Below are 17,220 nucleotides of genomic sequence, written 5' to 3'. Positions count from 1 at the left end.
TGGAACATTTTCTAGGACAGACCATATGTTAGGCCATAAAACAAGCCTGAATATATTTAAAAGCACTGAAATAATACAAAATATGTTCTCCAACTACAATGGAATGAAATTAGGAAATGACAACAGAAAGCAGTTTGGGAAATTCATAGACATGTGGAAATTAACAACATACTCTTAAATTACCAATAGGTCAAAGAAGTCATAAAGGAAATTAGAAAATAAGACCAATGAAAATGAAAACATAACACACCAAAACTTAGGAGATACAGCTAAAGCAGTGCCCAGAGGGAAATTTATAGCTATAAGTACTTCCATTAAAGGGGGGTAAAAAAAATAATCACAAATCAGTAACATAACTTTACACCTTAAGAAGCTAGAAGAAAAGCAAACTAAATGCAAAGCAAGTAGAGGAAAGGAAATAATACAAAGGAGACTGGAAATAAATGAAACAAAGAAGAAAGTACACAGAAAACACAACAAAACCAAAAGTTGATACTTTGAAAAGATCAACAAAATTTGACACTTTTGTAACTGGACTGATCAGTAAAAGAGATATGACTCAAATTACTAAACTCGGAAATGAAAGAGGAGATATCAACACCAATCTTGCAGAAATAAAAGGGTTTATAAGCAAAAATTAGAAACAATGGCACAACAACAAACTACAGATGAAATGGACAAATTCCTTAAAAGGCAGTTACTACTGAAACTGATTCAAGAAGAAAACACTAAGATTGGAAATTCCTGAAACAATTTTTGTAACTTATATAATTAGTTATATAGTTTCTAACAATTAGGCTTGGGAAATTAGTTCCATAGATGAAATTCCTTCAAATTTCCTTCTATAGAATTCAAGGACGTTATTCCTTATAATAAGGCATAAGCAGATAAACCTTTTGTTGAATTAATCTATTGGGTTAACTGGATACCTCTTGTACCCAATCCTCCTTAAAAGTCCATCTTTCACTCTACCTATAACTGCAGCATCCAGGTGCATGTAGGTGTGATTTGACTGCACTTTATTTCAACCAAACCAGAGTTTCCTGCCTCACATCATCTTGATGCCAGAGACGAGTCATCTGCAGTCTGGCCCTGCACAAGTGCAAACCCAGAAGTACAACAGTTAACTGAGAGATGGCACAGGATTAAGGCCCCTTTGTCCACAGAAGTGACTAAGTTAGTGATACTTCTTCATATCGGCTTGTCCTCTTTCCAATTTCACTTTTCCTGGTCTCTTCTTTTTTTCCATGGGATCACTTCTCAAAATAAACTACCTACACACAAAGCCCTTGCCTCAGCCTGGATTTTCTCCCAGAAAGTAGAGACTAAAAAAGGCCTTTAAAACAGGCCTTTAGAGGCGTCTGGGTGGCTCAGTCGGTTAAGTTCCTGGCTCTTGATTTCGGCTCAGGTCATGATCTCACAATTCGTGGGTTTGAGCCCACATCGGGCTCTGCACTGACAGTAAGGATCCTGCTTGGGATTTCTGTTTCTCTTTCTCTTTCTCTCTCTTCCTCTCTCTCTGTCCCTCCCTCCCTCACCATCTCTAAATACATACATACATACATACATACATACATACATACATACACAAACTTAAAAAAAAAAAAACAGGCCTTTAAAGGTCCGTTCCTTCCAACTACCTTTGTGAACTTCGTTAGCACTTAGAAGACCCACTGTGATATGACAGGCTGTGTTAGAAAGAGCATAGGGCTCATCAGCCTACGTTTGAGTTTGAGTTCTATCATTAACCTAACTTCAACTTCTTCAAATGAAAAATGGATATACTGTTATACATTCGAAAGAGTTAATAAACTCCAATATGCTATACAGAGGACAGTTATCCTTATCATTCATGAGATGTATCAGAAAAATCTGTTCAAGTCCACATTCAGGTAAAAATACAAGATCAATTTACAGAAGCTGTGTGTGAATATTAGTTCTTTGAGCAAAAATCCTCTGGTCTCTGATACAGTATGGCTGTATCTATAATGCTTTCATTTTATAAGAAAGGAGAATGTACTCGTATATTACTTATGAAATTACAAATAAAAGAAAAATATTCTATATCTACATATGCCTGTTGTCATAAGGTAGAGTTTCATTCCACAAAAAGAAGCAAATTATATAAACAGAGTTATGGTTTAAAAAGTATATCAGAGGGGCACCTGGGTGGCTCAGACAGTTGAGCTTCCGACCTCGGTTCAGGTCATGATCTCATGGTTTGTGGGTTCGAGCCTCGCGTCAGGCTCTGTGCTGACAGCTCAGAGCCTGGAGCCTGCTTTGCATTCTGTGTCTCCTTCCCTCTCTGCCCATCCCCCACTTGTGCTCTCTCTCTGTCTGTCTCTCAAAAATAAATAAATGTAAAAAAAAAATTTTTTTTTTTAAGTACGTCAGAGTAGACGACCTACTTCTGGGTCGGGGTTGTATACGTAGCAGAGCAGCTCCCTCGCTGCGATCTACTGAAAGTCAGCCCTTGACACAAAGGTTTGTAAAATTTTCTTAAAAAAAATTTTTTTTTGTTATAAAAAGCATATCAGAATAATGGATTCACGAAAACCTCAGGAAGAAGCTATTTGGTCTTATTCAATACCAAGTTGCAAAAGAAACTGAAATCGAATGGCTCACTGTACAATGACATGCTCAGTGCATGAGCTGGTTTCAAGGGAGTCCTCAATACCCTAAAAGTGAATGTAACATGTTGTATTAATGGGTATATGTGGAGTTTTCTGAGAAGTTCTACATCTTTATCAGAAAACCATGAAGCAAAAAAACTTTAAGAAACATTAGGTGTTTGTATTTTACTGATGTGTCTCCAACATGCAATCTGTATCTGGAAAATGAAAGAAAGTAATTAAACTTTTGTTTCCAGGATTTGGGGATGAGGCAGAGAAAAGGAGGTCTTGCCATGTCTATATCTAGGAACACATTGTGCAGCTTTATGTTTGGGCTTCATTTATAAGTTATAATGCCAACTTAGAGGTTGGTTACAATAGCTGCTCAGAAATTCTAACATTACAGATTTATTTTTCTGCTAAGATTTCACCTTTATGGTTCCTGAGAATTTTTCTAATGCTAAATTCCTTGCATTCTATCTGATGCTACAGGAGACAGTGATGAAACCCCTAGGACATCATTTGTGCCAGGACACTCCAACAAAGCAGTTTCATCTTCCCCTGTTGATATGACCGGATATCACATCACATTCAGAACAGTTCTCACAATAAAAAGCCACCTAGCCTGTTCATAATGGAAACCACCAGTAACACTGCCATTTGTGGAGGACTTAGTGTACTGCATCTAGCTTAGCCTCCATGGTAGCACAGACATTTATTCCACAAATAATTTGTGATGAAGTCTTGTTAAGCTTTCACTGTAACAGAAACAGCATCAATATAAAATTGAGGATAATCCACTCTTACATGTGACTTAGAAATGAAGCTGACATTCTGTGCCTGCCCCACCAGTTCTATGTCTTTGTCCAGAACCCTCTCTAGGCTTCCAGCTCCAATGTATTATCAGGTCTACAAGGGGGAAGAATTCAACAGTAGCCAGGTTTCATCTCACTTTCATCAAAATGAATACACTAGTAAGATCTAAGAATTGTCCTGATCACCAAAACCTTTAATCCTAGCATACTTATAAGAAGTTAGTCAGGACTATGAATTATTATTTATAGTGTTTAAATTCTTGTGCTTTAAACATAAGAATAGATTGTTAAGCCCTCTTAATAAAAGAAAATCTAAGCAGGAGCCTGGCTGGCTCAGTCGGTGGAGCTCCCGATCTTGGGGTTGTGAGTTCAAACCCTATGCTAAGTGTAGAGATCACTTAAAAATAAAATCTTAAAAAACCGGGGTCGGGGGGCAATTAGTTAAGCATACGACTTTGGCTCAGGTCATGATCTCACGGTTCGTGAGTTCGAATTCTGTATCAGGCGATCTGCTGTCAGCAAAAAGCCCACTTCAGATCCTCTGACCCCCTCCCCACTTGCTCATGTAGGTGCTCTCTCCCTCTCTCTCTCTCTCTCTCTCTCTCTCTCTCTCTCTCTCTCTCTCACACACACACACACACACACACACACACACACACAGAAACCTAAGGACATTAAATTGAACTTTCTTAGTAAACAATGTGCCAAGCTGAAAAATGTTCTTTATACCATGCAAATTACCTTTGGCATAGAATCTTTTCAATGTCTTAATTCAGTCAACATATTGCATTTGCAAATCTACCTACTGTAAAGAAACAGTAACCCAGAAATGGGTAGGGAATTGGGCATTCTGTTGACTTCTTCCCAGAAGCAGCATACTAGAGATCATCAAATAATAAAGTTACAAAATTAAAATGTCATTGAATGTAACAGTTTCAAATGATAATTCAGAAGGCATTTTAGGAAGACTGTGAACCTGAATTTTAACTGGACTAAACTAAGCACACACATGTAGTCTTAGAAGGTATTGAACAATAATTGATATGCCATGAAACTCTTTTGGATTAACTGCATGTTGCCACTCTGCCAACTGTTTTTCTCACCAGATACCATAAAATATCAGTCATTTGGGCTTACCTAATACAGATTCTGGATGAAAAGGAGTTATTCTGAGAATCAAAGATACGTAAGTGAAAATGAAAATGTCTGGCAAAGAGTAAAATGCCCATACAACTATGAAATTATTATGGGTGGGATCAGAAGCTTAGACTGAGAATTCACTCCTCAAGTCTTTATTTGCCAAACTCATGTCTTAGTCACATCATACTTCAGTAATTAAGACTCCAACCAAATCCAGTCTGTAAGGTGTTAATGTAAGATGTTTATTAGTGTAATTTATTTATTAGCACAATGATCACATTAAAATGTCCCCAAATACAAACTGTTATAGTCTGAAGTCACAAAAAGTATAAACTCAGGTGCATGAATGAGGTTATATAAAATGTTATTTATAAACAAAGTTCTACATCTTCAACATTGGGCGAAAGAAGAAAAAAAAGAGAGAGAGAGAGAGAGAGAGAGAGAAAGATTACAAGTAAGAAACATATTTCAATAGAACAACCTGACCAGTCTGGTAACCTCACACTCAGGTACGCCCATGATGACAGCACAGCATATCCTTACAGAACTGGCTACTTTGTACAAAGCTATACTGAAGCAACATGAAACATCCAAGAGAAACAGAGCTAACAATGTACATGGAATTTTAGCTGTCATTAGTGGAAATTTTCAATTCCATAAATAAAAAAACATATTTGGGGAAAAAGAGTCAAACAAAAACAAAGCAAAATGGAAACCAAAATGGAATAAATCAGTGTCAGCAATGGAGTGTGAGTGTGTCCCTTCAACCACTGCCACAGTAGGGTGGCCCTGGGCTTCTCCAGCCACCTGTCACTTGCACAAGCTGTAGAGACTGGTTAGAACAGTTAGAAAAAGGTCAAAGTTGATCCTTAAAAGTTAGCACTGCCAGTTTTGCAAAGTTCCTAGCCAAAAAACCAAAACCAAAACAAACACAGAAAACCAAAACACATACTGAAAACTAAATGCACACCAAGGGGCAAGTGCTAGGTTTTATCTGATGGGTGCTCTCCTACAGTTAAGAGTTTTATATTTTATCAACTGCTTCAGAGGTAAGCATAAGCAACTTCCCTCAAATGTACTTCCTCTAAGTGTCTTTTCTCCAAGAACTCACAGAAGGAATTCCTGGCAGAGGAGCAAGCTCCTGCTTGTGAGCAGAAGAGGGAATGCTTCCTGAATTCCAGAAGTCATTGCAGGGACTCGGTTTAAACTTTCATAATATTCTGGTTTTTCCATCTCAAAAGTAGTTTTGTGTCAGAGGATCTAAAATAACGTACATCTCAAAACCTACCTAGAATCTAGTGCCAATTATTTATCTTAATCCAAAACAATCAATAATTTGGTTGACTGTGACAACCTGCATAATCAATTAGAGGACAGAAACCTGGAGTGTTTCACATTCTGGTTCTTAAGCCAGAACTCCTCTACGATTTCAAACCATGGCCCAGGTATTATATTCTCTAAAAATCTCTCTGCTAAAAATCCAATCAAAGGTTATTATCTGAAAAGCTCCACAGTACTTTTCCCAAATAGTTCTTCTAGATTTTTTAGCTATTAGTGTGGGAAAACGAGGAACAAGTTTAAGAAAGTCCCATTGGGCTCTGTGCTGGCAGTGCAGGGCCTGTTTGGGATTCTCTCCCTCTCCCTCTCTCTCAAAATAAGTAAAATAAACTTAAAAAGGAAAAAAAAAAGTCTCATTGGGACAATCCTCAGAACGCACTGAGTATAAACACTAATTTGTAAAGGTCTTCCCACGTGATCCACCAGTCCCCCTGGAATGCTGCAAAAAGGCTTCTCCAGAGACCAAAGGGATTCAAGACACTACCTGAACAGAGTTTGCATCCAATCTGAAAACCATGTCATTAGAAACCTGATAAGTTGGTTGTAGTTGTTCAGTGAATTGCGATATACTTTCATTCTCATGTTTTTACAGAAAAAGTTGTTTCTGTATCAACATCCCAGTAGTCTATACAGGATTCCACTTTCTTAAACTTCTCAATTCTTAGTTTGATAGTTCATGATCATGTTACGAAAGTAACTTTGGTTATAAAATTTCATACACAATAAAAGGTTGTCAGATTTTCAAGAGAATCTAAGCCTCTAGACAAATAAACCGTCATTTCATAATAAAAACAATTTCAGCCCAACTTACAAATAACAAAAGATGATTTAATTTGAGGAAGTACTTTTCAAAGTTTAGTCAGAGCTACTCTAAATTAAAATAGCTATCGTTATTCAGATTTTAGTAAGGTGGAGAGAATTAGAGGTAAGCCTGAAAGACTGCCCTTCCCTAAAAGCAAGCTCACAGAGGGAGAGGGGAGGGAGAGGAAAAGGGAGGGTCACTGCAGTACTGGTGGACTCAATCCCTTTATGAAAGCACACGTTCTCATTTGGTGTTACAATATCCTGATTCATTCTGAAGAGCTGAAAAAAACACATGGAAAAGGCCAACTCAAAATGTTAAAAAAAAAAAGAAAAATGTGAGATTTGAATGAAATGATAAAATGAGTTTTCAAAAAGAACAAGAAATAAAAGACATTAGATGCCCAAGGATTCATCTTGTACTCTGTGCTCACAAAGGGAAAGGAGGTTCCATCAAGCCCTGCAGAGCACAAGAGGAAGCAGGTGGTTTGCTCAGGCAGCAGCAGAAAAGGCCCCGAAGAACTACCCTCTGCTTCTTCTACATCGTGTCCAGGAAGGAAAAGCAAAGCTCTGCAAAATGCTGCAGGTTTTAGAAGTGTAACGGTGCTTAGGAAAGATCACTGGTCTGGTGTTGCAGCAGCCCCAGTGTGGAGAGACACGCTAGGCTTCTAGGAGGAGAAAAATAGAAAGGGAGGAAGAAGTAGGAAGGGGAAGGAAAGGGCAGAAAAGCACAGGTCATTAGTAAACAGCAAGTTCAACATAGCAAGATGCTCATACACCCTTTATATGCTATCAGCGGAGCTGGTCTGCTCTTAGGACTAGAGACAACATCCTGAATAAAACAGAAATGGGAGTTTTTCAAAATGGCACTGAGCTATGTGCTCTAGTTAGTAATGGCCAAATCAGAATGAGGTCACATCATGCTCCAAAAACATGCACTCTTTGTCCCCTCCCTACTCATTCCCACCCCCCAGTGAAACATGCATATTTTCAAAAGGTCAAATTCAGAACACACACATCTTCCCAGGTATGCAAACCATACTCTACCGGCTGCCATCATGTCAGTGGGCAATTCATAAATCCCTGGGTTCTTTTCTGCCACCAGGTAACTAAAAGTCTTGAAACAGTAAGGGCCAGGCTGCATGTTTTTCCTGTTCAATTTTTTCCGTGCTAGTAAGAGTTGGCAATCGGAAGCAATTGCTACCCAAAGTTTGGGTCTCTTCTGGTCATACTTGACATCTTGCTGGGGAAGAAATCTACTCTAGTTTTGATAATTGTTTCCTCTCTGGATGAAAATGGCATCCACTCCTTCAACTGACTAATCAAATCAATCCCCTCCAAGCCTTTTCTTCCCCTGGCACTGCCTCTTTGTTAAAGAAAGCTGAACTTACACATTTTTTTAAAAGTTCATGTTCAAGCTTCTCTTTAATCACAGGTATATTTCCATAAATGTTTCCTTAAAACTATACTACATAGATGACTCTGCTTTCAAAGCAGGCACAGAAACAGTCAATAATACAACAAAGGTTATCAAATAAATACAAAAATTTCTGTTCACAAAACTGGAAGATAAGGTGTCACTTCTGGTTGTTTTTAGCTTTTAAAGTAAAGAGTTTCTAAGTTAATGAGCTGCTAATAAGGATGTTAATGTCAGTGGGTAAAACTAACATTCACAACAAATGGAAACCAGCCATCAATAAATCTGAGGTACAAAGATAGAGAGGACATTTTGAAAGGTCACAGAATAAAAAATAAATCCTGGAATAATTGCTGTTGCTAAGAGGAGGCTTTCTGGAAGCCTTACAAACAGAAATCGTATGGCGGCTTAAGAAAAGTCTTCTCAAGGCTGAGGTATGCGTACAAGGGAAACACAGACACAGTATGTGTCTAGTGCTTACCTCCAATGCAGCAATGTGAATCGAATGTTATGCCCCAGTTAAGGGCACGCTCTGTTGCAAAGAACAGTTTGCTTGACCATTAGAAGTCTATTCATTTGGGTCAACAGTGTCAGCCTGATTACAACTGCAAAGTGCAATTATTTATAAAAATACAACATGACTCTCATAATGGCTACCTAAGAGAAGGTTTGCACAGTACATCCCTATGGATCCTGCTACTTCTTTGAGAATTCTGCTCTGGGGTCAGACAGCTGGTGCTAATTATGAGGTGGAAACCCATAGGAACTCAGTGCCAGCTGACAGAATATCAAAGCCTTAGTAATTAATAGGCTGGAGCTAAAGTTAGAGACAGATTTCAAAAGTAACAGTGGGGGGGGGGGAGCGGGGAGAAAAAGACCAAGGGCAAAATAGAAAGGAAAGAACTTTTAATTTGTGGCTCACAGATTTCCTAACATTAAGCCATGGCAAGCAAGCTAAGTGCAGTGGGGAAAAGCCTGTGTAAAGAGCTGTAGTGGCCAAAGGCCTCCAATATAACATATTTTGATGATGATTAGTTTGCATCTATAATCGTAGTTTTAAGATTGATCCAGCTCTTGTGTGGCACAACTACAACAAATATTCAATACCACTCTTTCTTCTGTTGTTAGAGATGTTATGTGGCAGATGCCCTGGATTTGAATACATCCAACAAGAACAACAAAACCCTTAGAGGTAATTCACATGCCTCCCTAACAGTCTTCCTCAAAGAAGCTCATCAAGGTGTTTACTGTGACTGTTTCACCTCCACATTTGGGGAATCCGGGGAACCACTTACCCGCAGTATCATTCCCTTCCATTCCATGATCACCGTTGGCTAGCCCTGTTGCTTTAGAGGATGGCGTACCTGCAACAACCACAAAGAATAATTAGCCGCTGTGACAGACAGCAGTATGAAAAACACACTCCACACTACCTAACTAGGTAGAATTTTGTCACTCTTCATAGCATGAGCTTAAAGCAGATAAATATATGTCCAAAATTTAAAGATCCAATAAAAGAAAACCCAGAAATATAGAACAGAACGGAGTCATTCATTTTTACGGGACCCAGGCTCTATACTATAGAAGAGCCTTTCCTAATAAGCAAACTGAAATCCTTTCTGTTCTGTAAATTGTCAAAGATTACCATTGTATTCAATTAGAACCACTATTAAGCACCACAAATTTTGTATCTGTGATTCAAATCCAATGCTCCAAGGGCACAGGGCCATTTGGAACTCCCACACAAAGAGTCCAGGGCATTTTAATCTTACTTATTCTGATAGAGTATAGTTGTGTCACATTCCCTAATAACTAAAGACATTGAGCATCTTTTCATGTTTATTTGCCATCCCTTTCTTTAGTGAATTGAATGGTCAAATTTTTTGACCACTTTTCTTTGGGTTGTTTTCTTATTATTTAGTTTTGAGGATTCCTTATACATTCTAAGTACCAACCCTTTATCAGATGAATTCTGCAAATATTTTATCCCAGTCTATAACTTGAATTTTCATTCTCTTAACTGTGTCTTTTGCTTTGCAAACTGTGTCTTACCCGTATTTTCATTGTCTTAACTGTGTCTTTTGCTTTAAATTTTGATGAACTCGAATTTTTCATTTTTCCCTCATGCTTTCTTATATTTTCAGTGAGGTATCTAAGAAATCTTTATCTAACTCAAGGCCACAGGATTTTCTCCTACGTTTTCCTCTAGAACTCTTCTAGTTTTCAAATTTAGGCTCCATATTAAGGCCAATGATACATGATAAATTTTGTATATAGTGTAGCTACAGGTCTAGATCTGTATTTTTTGCCTATGGACATCTAATTATTCCTGTATAATTTGTTGAACAGACTATCCTTATTCCCTGAACTGCCATTGCATTTTTGTAGTAAAATCACATATACTATGTGTGGATCTATTTCTGGACTCTCTTCTATTCCACCGGCCTATAAGTCTATCCATTTTTCCAATACTACACTGTCTTGATTACTGAATCTATACAGTATTTCAAAAAGGTCATGTGAGTCCTCCATAGTGGGTCTTTTCCAAAATTGTTTTGGTTATTCTAGTTTCTTTGCTCTACTATATCATGGATGAAATTGCGTTACTACATAGACGAATATAAGGATGTACAACCTTTTCTTAAAGGCTTTGACCACATCTAACACTTCAGCAACCCATCTAGCTCTGCGGTCAGCTTGCCAACCCAAGAGCTTCCCATGAGTCCCTCTCAAGAACTTAACAGAGATATTTGTCTTTTTTTTCTTTTTTTTTTTTAATCTTTATTTATTTTGGGGAGAGAGAGAGAGAGAGAGACAGAGTGCGAGCAGAGGGAGGAAGAGAGAGAGAGAGAGAGAGAGAGAGAGAGAGAGAGAGAGAACCTGAAGCAGGCTCCAGGCTCCAAGCTGTCAGCACAGAACCCGACATGGGGCTCGAACTCATGAACCACAGGATGGTGACCTGAGCCAAAGCCGGACGCCCAACCGACTGAGCCACCCAGGTGCCCCTAGAGATATTTTTCATAAAACAAGTAAAAATCTGGAATGTATGCTACAAAAATATAAAATGCAAGATTTTACTTTGAAAGACAAGAAACTGTACTGTCCAACCTTCTGACTCCCACAGATCCAAGGCAGAAATCTTTCACATAAACTCATTGAAAATATCTTTCATTCTGTTATCTCAGATAACAGAGGAACAACTACAGAAAACCTAAAGAACAAGGCAGACCAAAAAGAGATTATCAATTAACTGGAGGAAAAAGAAAATAAAGGAATGAAAGAGAACAGACTTTTATTGAATATCCACCATGCATTAGGTACCATACTAGGGCTTTACATACTGTTTTACTTATCCAGAGAGATACCAACTATGTTCTATCCCACATTTATGCCAAATATGGGATAGAACATGTTTAGCATAAATTTCCTTTTACCCTCACAAAGTACATTTATAAAATTTATTCTTCTTAGCTCAAGAAAGAACACATATTTTAAAAAATCTGCCTCATTTTAAAATACAGATTGTAAAAAATAAAATAAAATGCAGATTATAGGAAAATGCAAATTATAAAAAATACCATCTTCTGGTCATGAGAGTGATAAAATCTTTTTACAATTTAATAGCCAGTGTTGGCACAGTGTAAGAAAACAGGTAATCTCATACACCACTCAACGAATATAAATCAGAACAACCTTTTATGAGACAACTTGGCAGTCTATCAAATTTTGATATACTTGTTTAACTCAACAATCCATTTTAGGTACATAGTTCAGAGAAAGACATAAAAGTGCACAAATATGAATGTTAATGAGATGTTGACTATGGCATTGTTTAAAAAGTTAAAATGCCCACTGACAGATTCACTAAATTATGAAATAATATGCAATTTTAAAAGAAATGAGGTAACTCTTCATGTACTGATATGGGAAAATGCCAGACCATATTAAGAAAAAAATTAAACCAGGGTCGCCTGGGTGGCTCAGTCAGTTAAGCATCCGACTCTTGATCTCAGCTTAGGTCTTGAACTCGAGGTCATGAGTTCAAGCCCCACATTGGGCATCATCATGGGCATGAAGCCTACTTAAAAGAAAAAAAGAAAAGCAAATATGGCATAATAGCATTATAACACACACGCGCACACAAATAATCAGAAAAATTATGAAAGAATATATCCAAACACCACTGATGGGGAACCAGAGATAAGGAAAAAAAGGAAGACTTAAACAGACACAAAGTCCTGTTTTAATTGAGCACATTAAAGAATTTTATAATACTTTAAAAAAAATTTTAAGTTTATTTACTTTGAGAGAGAGAGAGAGAGAGAGAGAGAGAGAGAGAGAGAGAGGCGCATAGAGGGGCAGAGAGAGAGGAAGAGAGAAAGAATCCCAAGCAGGTTCTGCACAGCCAGCATGGAGCCTGATGCAGGGCTGGAATCCACCAACCACGAGATCATGACCTGAGCCAAAATCAAAGAGTTGGACACTTAACTGAATGAGCTACCCCGGCGCCCCAGAGCGCATTAAAGAATTTAAGAGTAGGGACGCCTGACTGGCTCACTTGGTAGAGTGTGCAACTCTTGATCTCAAAGTCATAAGTAAGCCCCACATTAGGCATACAGTTTACCTAATAAAATAGTAATACTACTACTACTAATAATACTATACCTTTTTAAAAAATAATCGACGACATTTAAAGAATGGATAGACAATGGACCAGAACAGAGAGCCCATAAATGGACCCACAAACGTATGGCCAACTAATTTTTGACAAACCAGGAAAGAATATCCAATGGAATAAAGACAGTCTCTTCAGCAAATGATGCTGGGAAAACTGGACAGCAATATGTAGAAAAATGAATCTGGACCCACTTTCTTACACTATACACAAAAATACACAAAATCGATGAAAGACCTAAATGTAAGACAGGAAGCCATCAAAATCCTCGAGGAGAAAGCAGACGTTTTAAAAACCTCTTTGACCTCAGCTGCATCAACTTCTTACTCAACATGTCTCCAGACGAAAGGGAAATAAAAGCAAAAATGAACTACTGGGACCTCATCAAGATAAAAAGCTTCTGTACAGCAAAGGAAACAATCAGCAAAAGTAAAAGGAAACCAACAGAATGGGAGAAGATATTTGCAAATGACACATCAGATAAAGGGTTAGTATCCAAAAATCCATAAGGAACTTATCAAACTCAACACCCAAAAAACATTTCTTACCCAGTGAAGAAATGGGCAAAAGACATGAACAGACACTTCTCCAAAGAAGACATCCAGATGGCCAACCAATACAGGAAAAAATGCTCAACATCACTCATCATCAGGGAAATACAAATCAAAACCACAATGAGATGGCACCCCACACCTATCAGAATGGCTAAAATTAACTCAGGCAACAACAAATGTTGGTGAGGATGCAGAGAAAGAGGATCTCTTTTGCACTATTGGTGGGAATATAAACTGGTGCAGCCACTCTGGAAAACAGTATAGAGATTCCTCAAAAAGTTAAAAACAGAACTACTCTATGACCCAGTAATTGCACTACTAACTACTAGGTAATTAACTAAAGGACACAGGTGTGCTGTTTCAAAGGGGCACATGCACCCCAATGCCTATAGCAGCGCTATCAAAAATAGCCAAAGTATGGAAAAGAGCCCAAACGTCCATCAACAGATGAATGGATAAAGATGTGGTTTGTGTGTACACACGTACACACACACACACACACACACACACATACATACATACACACAATGGAGCATTATTACTCAGCAATCAAAAAGAATGAAATCTTGCCATTTTCAACAATGTAGATAGAACTAGAGTGTATTATGCTAAGCAAAATTAGAGAAAAACAAATATATGACTTCACTCATATGAGGACTTTAAGGTACTAAACAGATGAACATAAGGGAAGGGAAGCAAACAGGGAGGGGGACAAAACATAAGAGACTCTTAAATATGGAGAACAAACAGAGGGTTGCTGATGGGGTTGTGGGTGGGGGGGATGGACTAAATGGGCAAGGGGCATTAAGGAAGACACTTGTTGGGATGAGCACTGGGTGTTATAGACTGGAGATGAATCACTGGACTCTACTCCTGAAATCATTATTGCACAATATGCTAACTAACTTGCATGTAAATTAAAAAATAAAAAATGTTAAGTAGCTAATAGTTACAGAATTCTATAATAGAACACTATTTAACCATTAAAAACGAAGTTGTAGAAGTATATTTATTAACATGTAAATTAGCAATCTACATGTGCAAAATAATAAAATTATTTTGTACAATACAATCCCATTTTGGTAAAAAATAAAATTACATATTTAAAATTAAAAAAGAGAATGGATAGAGAGAGCCAACTGAAGTTCATAGGTCATCCTCAACATACTACCACAAATACTTAAACATGGCAGGAAAGATGGCTCAAAAGAATAAAGTAAGAAAAGACCTAGAAATCAAGAAGGTTACCATCCAGTGGACCAGAAATTACAAGGAATATCCAAGAAGCTGAAGCAAATGGGATCACACTGAAGGAGAAACCACAGCCCAAAGGCGGCCCAGGAAAGCAGGACTGCAAGGTCTTCTGCACTCGGACAGCAGGCATGATGGGAGCGCCATTAAAAGCTACCAGGCCAGTCCCCATTTCCCCCATACTTTCCTTCCCTCACCCCACAACAGTCAGCCTTGTGCCAACCTCCAGAACGAATGGGGAGCCCTCACACTCCACCTGGCAGCACAGCTGTATCCCTGTCAGAGGCAAGTGGTTAAAAAAAAAAAAAAGTCATGAGGAATCTCAAATAGACACTAATGCCACATACCTGAGGGAAACTATCACCAAAAGAATAAGGCATCATCGCATTCAAAGAGAATAAACATCACTCAGGGAAGCAATGTTGATACAGCAAATAAGAGACTTTTTTTTTTAACATTTATTTATTTTTGAGGGACAGAGATAAGAGCACAAGTTGGGGAGGGGCAGAGAGAAGGAGACACAGAATCCGAAGCAGGCTCCAGGCTCTGAGCTGTCGGCACAAAGCGCAACACGGGGCTCAAAACCACAAACTGTGAGATCATGACCTGAGCTGAAGTCGGATGCTTAACTGACTGAGCCACCCAGGTGCCCCGCAAACAGGAGACTTTTTTTAAAAACTACCTCATTTCCCTCAGAAGGTATAAAGAAAATATCACACATCCATGAAACAAAAGCAAGCCCCTGAAAAGTAAATTCTCTCATGACTGAGTAACAAATCATCTTCCAGGATAGGTAGTTTCCAATTCTTTGCTTTCATCAAACTTTAAAGAAGTTTTAATGTAGTTGCCTTCTGATACGACATTGAAAATAATTTCTAATAATAATGACTTACAGAATCCTTAACATATAACTCAAAGAATTGAGGACTTTCTGTAGAGACTTCTATTCCCACACACTTAGCCATGTGAATAAAGTTTTTTCACTTTAAAATCTATTAAAATAGGAAGAGAGGGGCGCCTGGGTGGCTCAGTAGGTTACGCACCTGACTGATCTCAGGGTCAAGAGTTCAAGCCCTGCGGTGGGCTCTGAACTGGCATGAAGCTAACTAAAAACAAAAACAAAAACCAAAAGGAATAGAAATTACTACACGCTCTTTCATCCTAGCAAAAAATAATTATCCAAAGATTCATGACCTAATTGAGAAAAATATTAGACCCCCCCAAAAACATTTCCAACCAAATTCAACTTTTATGGTTAGTAACGATTTACCAAAAATCATGACACATGCGATCAACTGTGTACTACTACTAGTAACTGTGATAATAACTTTTATTCTGGATCAAGTTAATATTTAAAGCCTTATGTTTACAGGAACTTTTTAAATTAAAATTTAAGCTTACGTACATATTTTGTTACAAAAACACAATAACAATCAAGAAAAACCTATCAGTATAAAAATGTATTACTCTAAGAAAAGTCTATGACAGACATGGACTAGAAATAAGAGTTCAAGGACTCGAAAGAAGGATTTACATTTCCAATGATAATGAACAGCTTGCTCATACATTTTTAAAATACATGATGAGGAGAATCAAAGTGCTATATATTTAGGAGCATTTGGATGCATTGAAAAGAGCAGCATAACTTATTTTTATGTGGCAAAAGTAAAACATTCTGAAAATGACATGCTTTACAACTACCTCCTTTAGCCAGAGCTTTAAATATCAACAACCTCCAGATTGGTATCCCGAGCCCAGAACTCTCCTCTGAACTCCAGACTCTTATCTAGCTGTCTATTGCTCTTCTCCACTTGGGTATCTTCTCTACTATCATGTAACTCACGCTCAGCAACTCGCGACTTAAATTTCTTATATTCCTCTAAAAATCTACCTTTTTTTTTTTCTTTTTCTTTGGAAAAAGAGAGAGAGACTCTTTAAGCAGGCTTCACGCTGGACAGGAGACCATCACTGGGCTTGATCTCACAACTATGAGATCATGACCTGAGCCGAAATCTAGAGCTGGACACATAACTGATTGAGCCACCCAGGTGCCCCTCAAAATACTCTTTCTAGAGCTTTCCCAATCTCAGATGATGGCAATTCATTTTTCAGTCAATCGTACTAAAACCCTTGGGGTTATCCGGGATTCATCCTTGGCAATGTAAAAGGAGAGATTTGGGTGGCATGGCATGGGCTACTGTAGGATGGGAAGGGGTTCAAGAAAGAAGGAGACAGGTAGTAGATACATCTTTTTCAAAGGAACAGGGAAAAAAAGAAGTAAATGAGATGGGCATGGGGTTGAGAAAGGACTTTTTTTTTTTTTTAAGTATATTTATTTAATTTGAGAGAGAGAGAAAGCATGAGCTGGGGAAGAGCAGAGAGAGAGAGAGAGAGAGAGAGAGAGAGAGAGAGAGAATCTCTAGCAGGCTCAACACTGTCGGTGCACAGCCTGATGCAGGGTTCTAACTCATAAACGGTGAGATCATGACCTGAGCTGAAGTTGGACACTCAACTGAGTGAGCCACCCAGGAGCCCCTGAGATAGGATTTTTTTTTAAGGAAGTTAAAAATTATGGTCTATTTGATGCTGATGAATGACCCAGTTGAAACAGAGAAAC

The 17,220-nt window shown here is 38.1% G+C and overlaps 1 protein-coding gene across 21 annotated transcripts in view; it reads right to left on the bottom strand.

Annotated features, from left to right (window-relative positions):
- Nucleotides 1-17,220, bottom strand: part of MAP4 (microtubule associated protein 4) — a 203,214-nt gene that overhangs the window by 96,102 nt on the left and 89,892 nt on the right. For all 21 annotated transcript variants that reach the window (XM_053219477.1, XM_053219487.1, XM_053219491.1 and 18 more), the window contains one exon: nucleotides 9,419-9,487. In XM_053219477.1, coding sequence (XP_053075452.1) covers nucleotides 9,419-9,487 — 69 coding nt within the window. The remainder of the gene's footprint in view (nucleotides 1-9,418; nucleotides 9,488-17,220) is intronic.

The sequence above is a fragment of the Acinonyx jubatus genome, chromosome A2 (assembly GCF_027475565.1).
Source record: "Acinonyx jubatus isolate Ajub_Pintada_27869175 chromosome A2, VMU_Ajub_asm_v1.0, whole genome shotgun sequence".
Lineage (NCBI taxonomy): Eukaryota > Metazoa > Chordata > Mammalia > Carnivora > Felidae > Acinonyx > Acinonyx jubatus.
The sequence above is the reverse complement of the archived record's forward strand: the minus strand, read 5'-3'. Positions and strand labels throughout refer to the sequence as shown.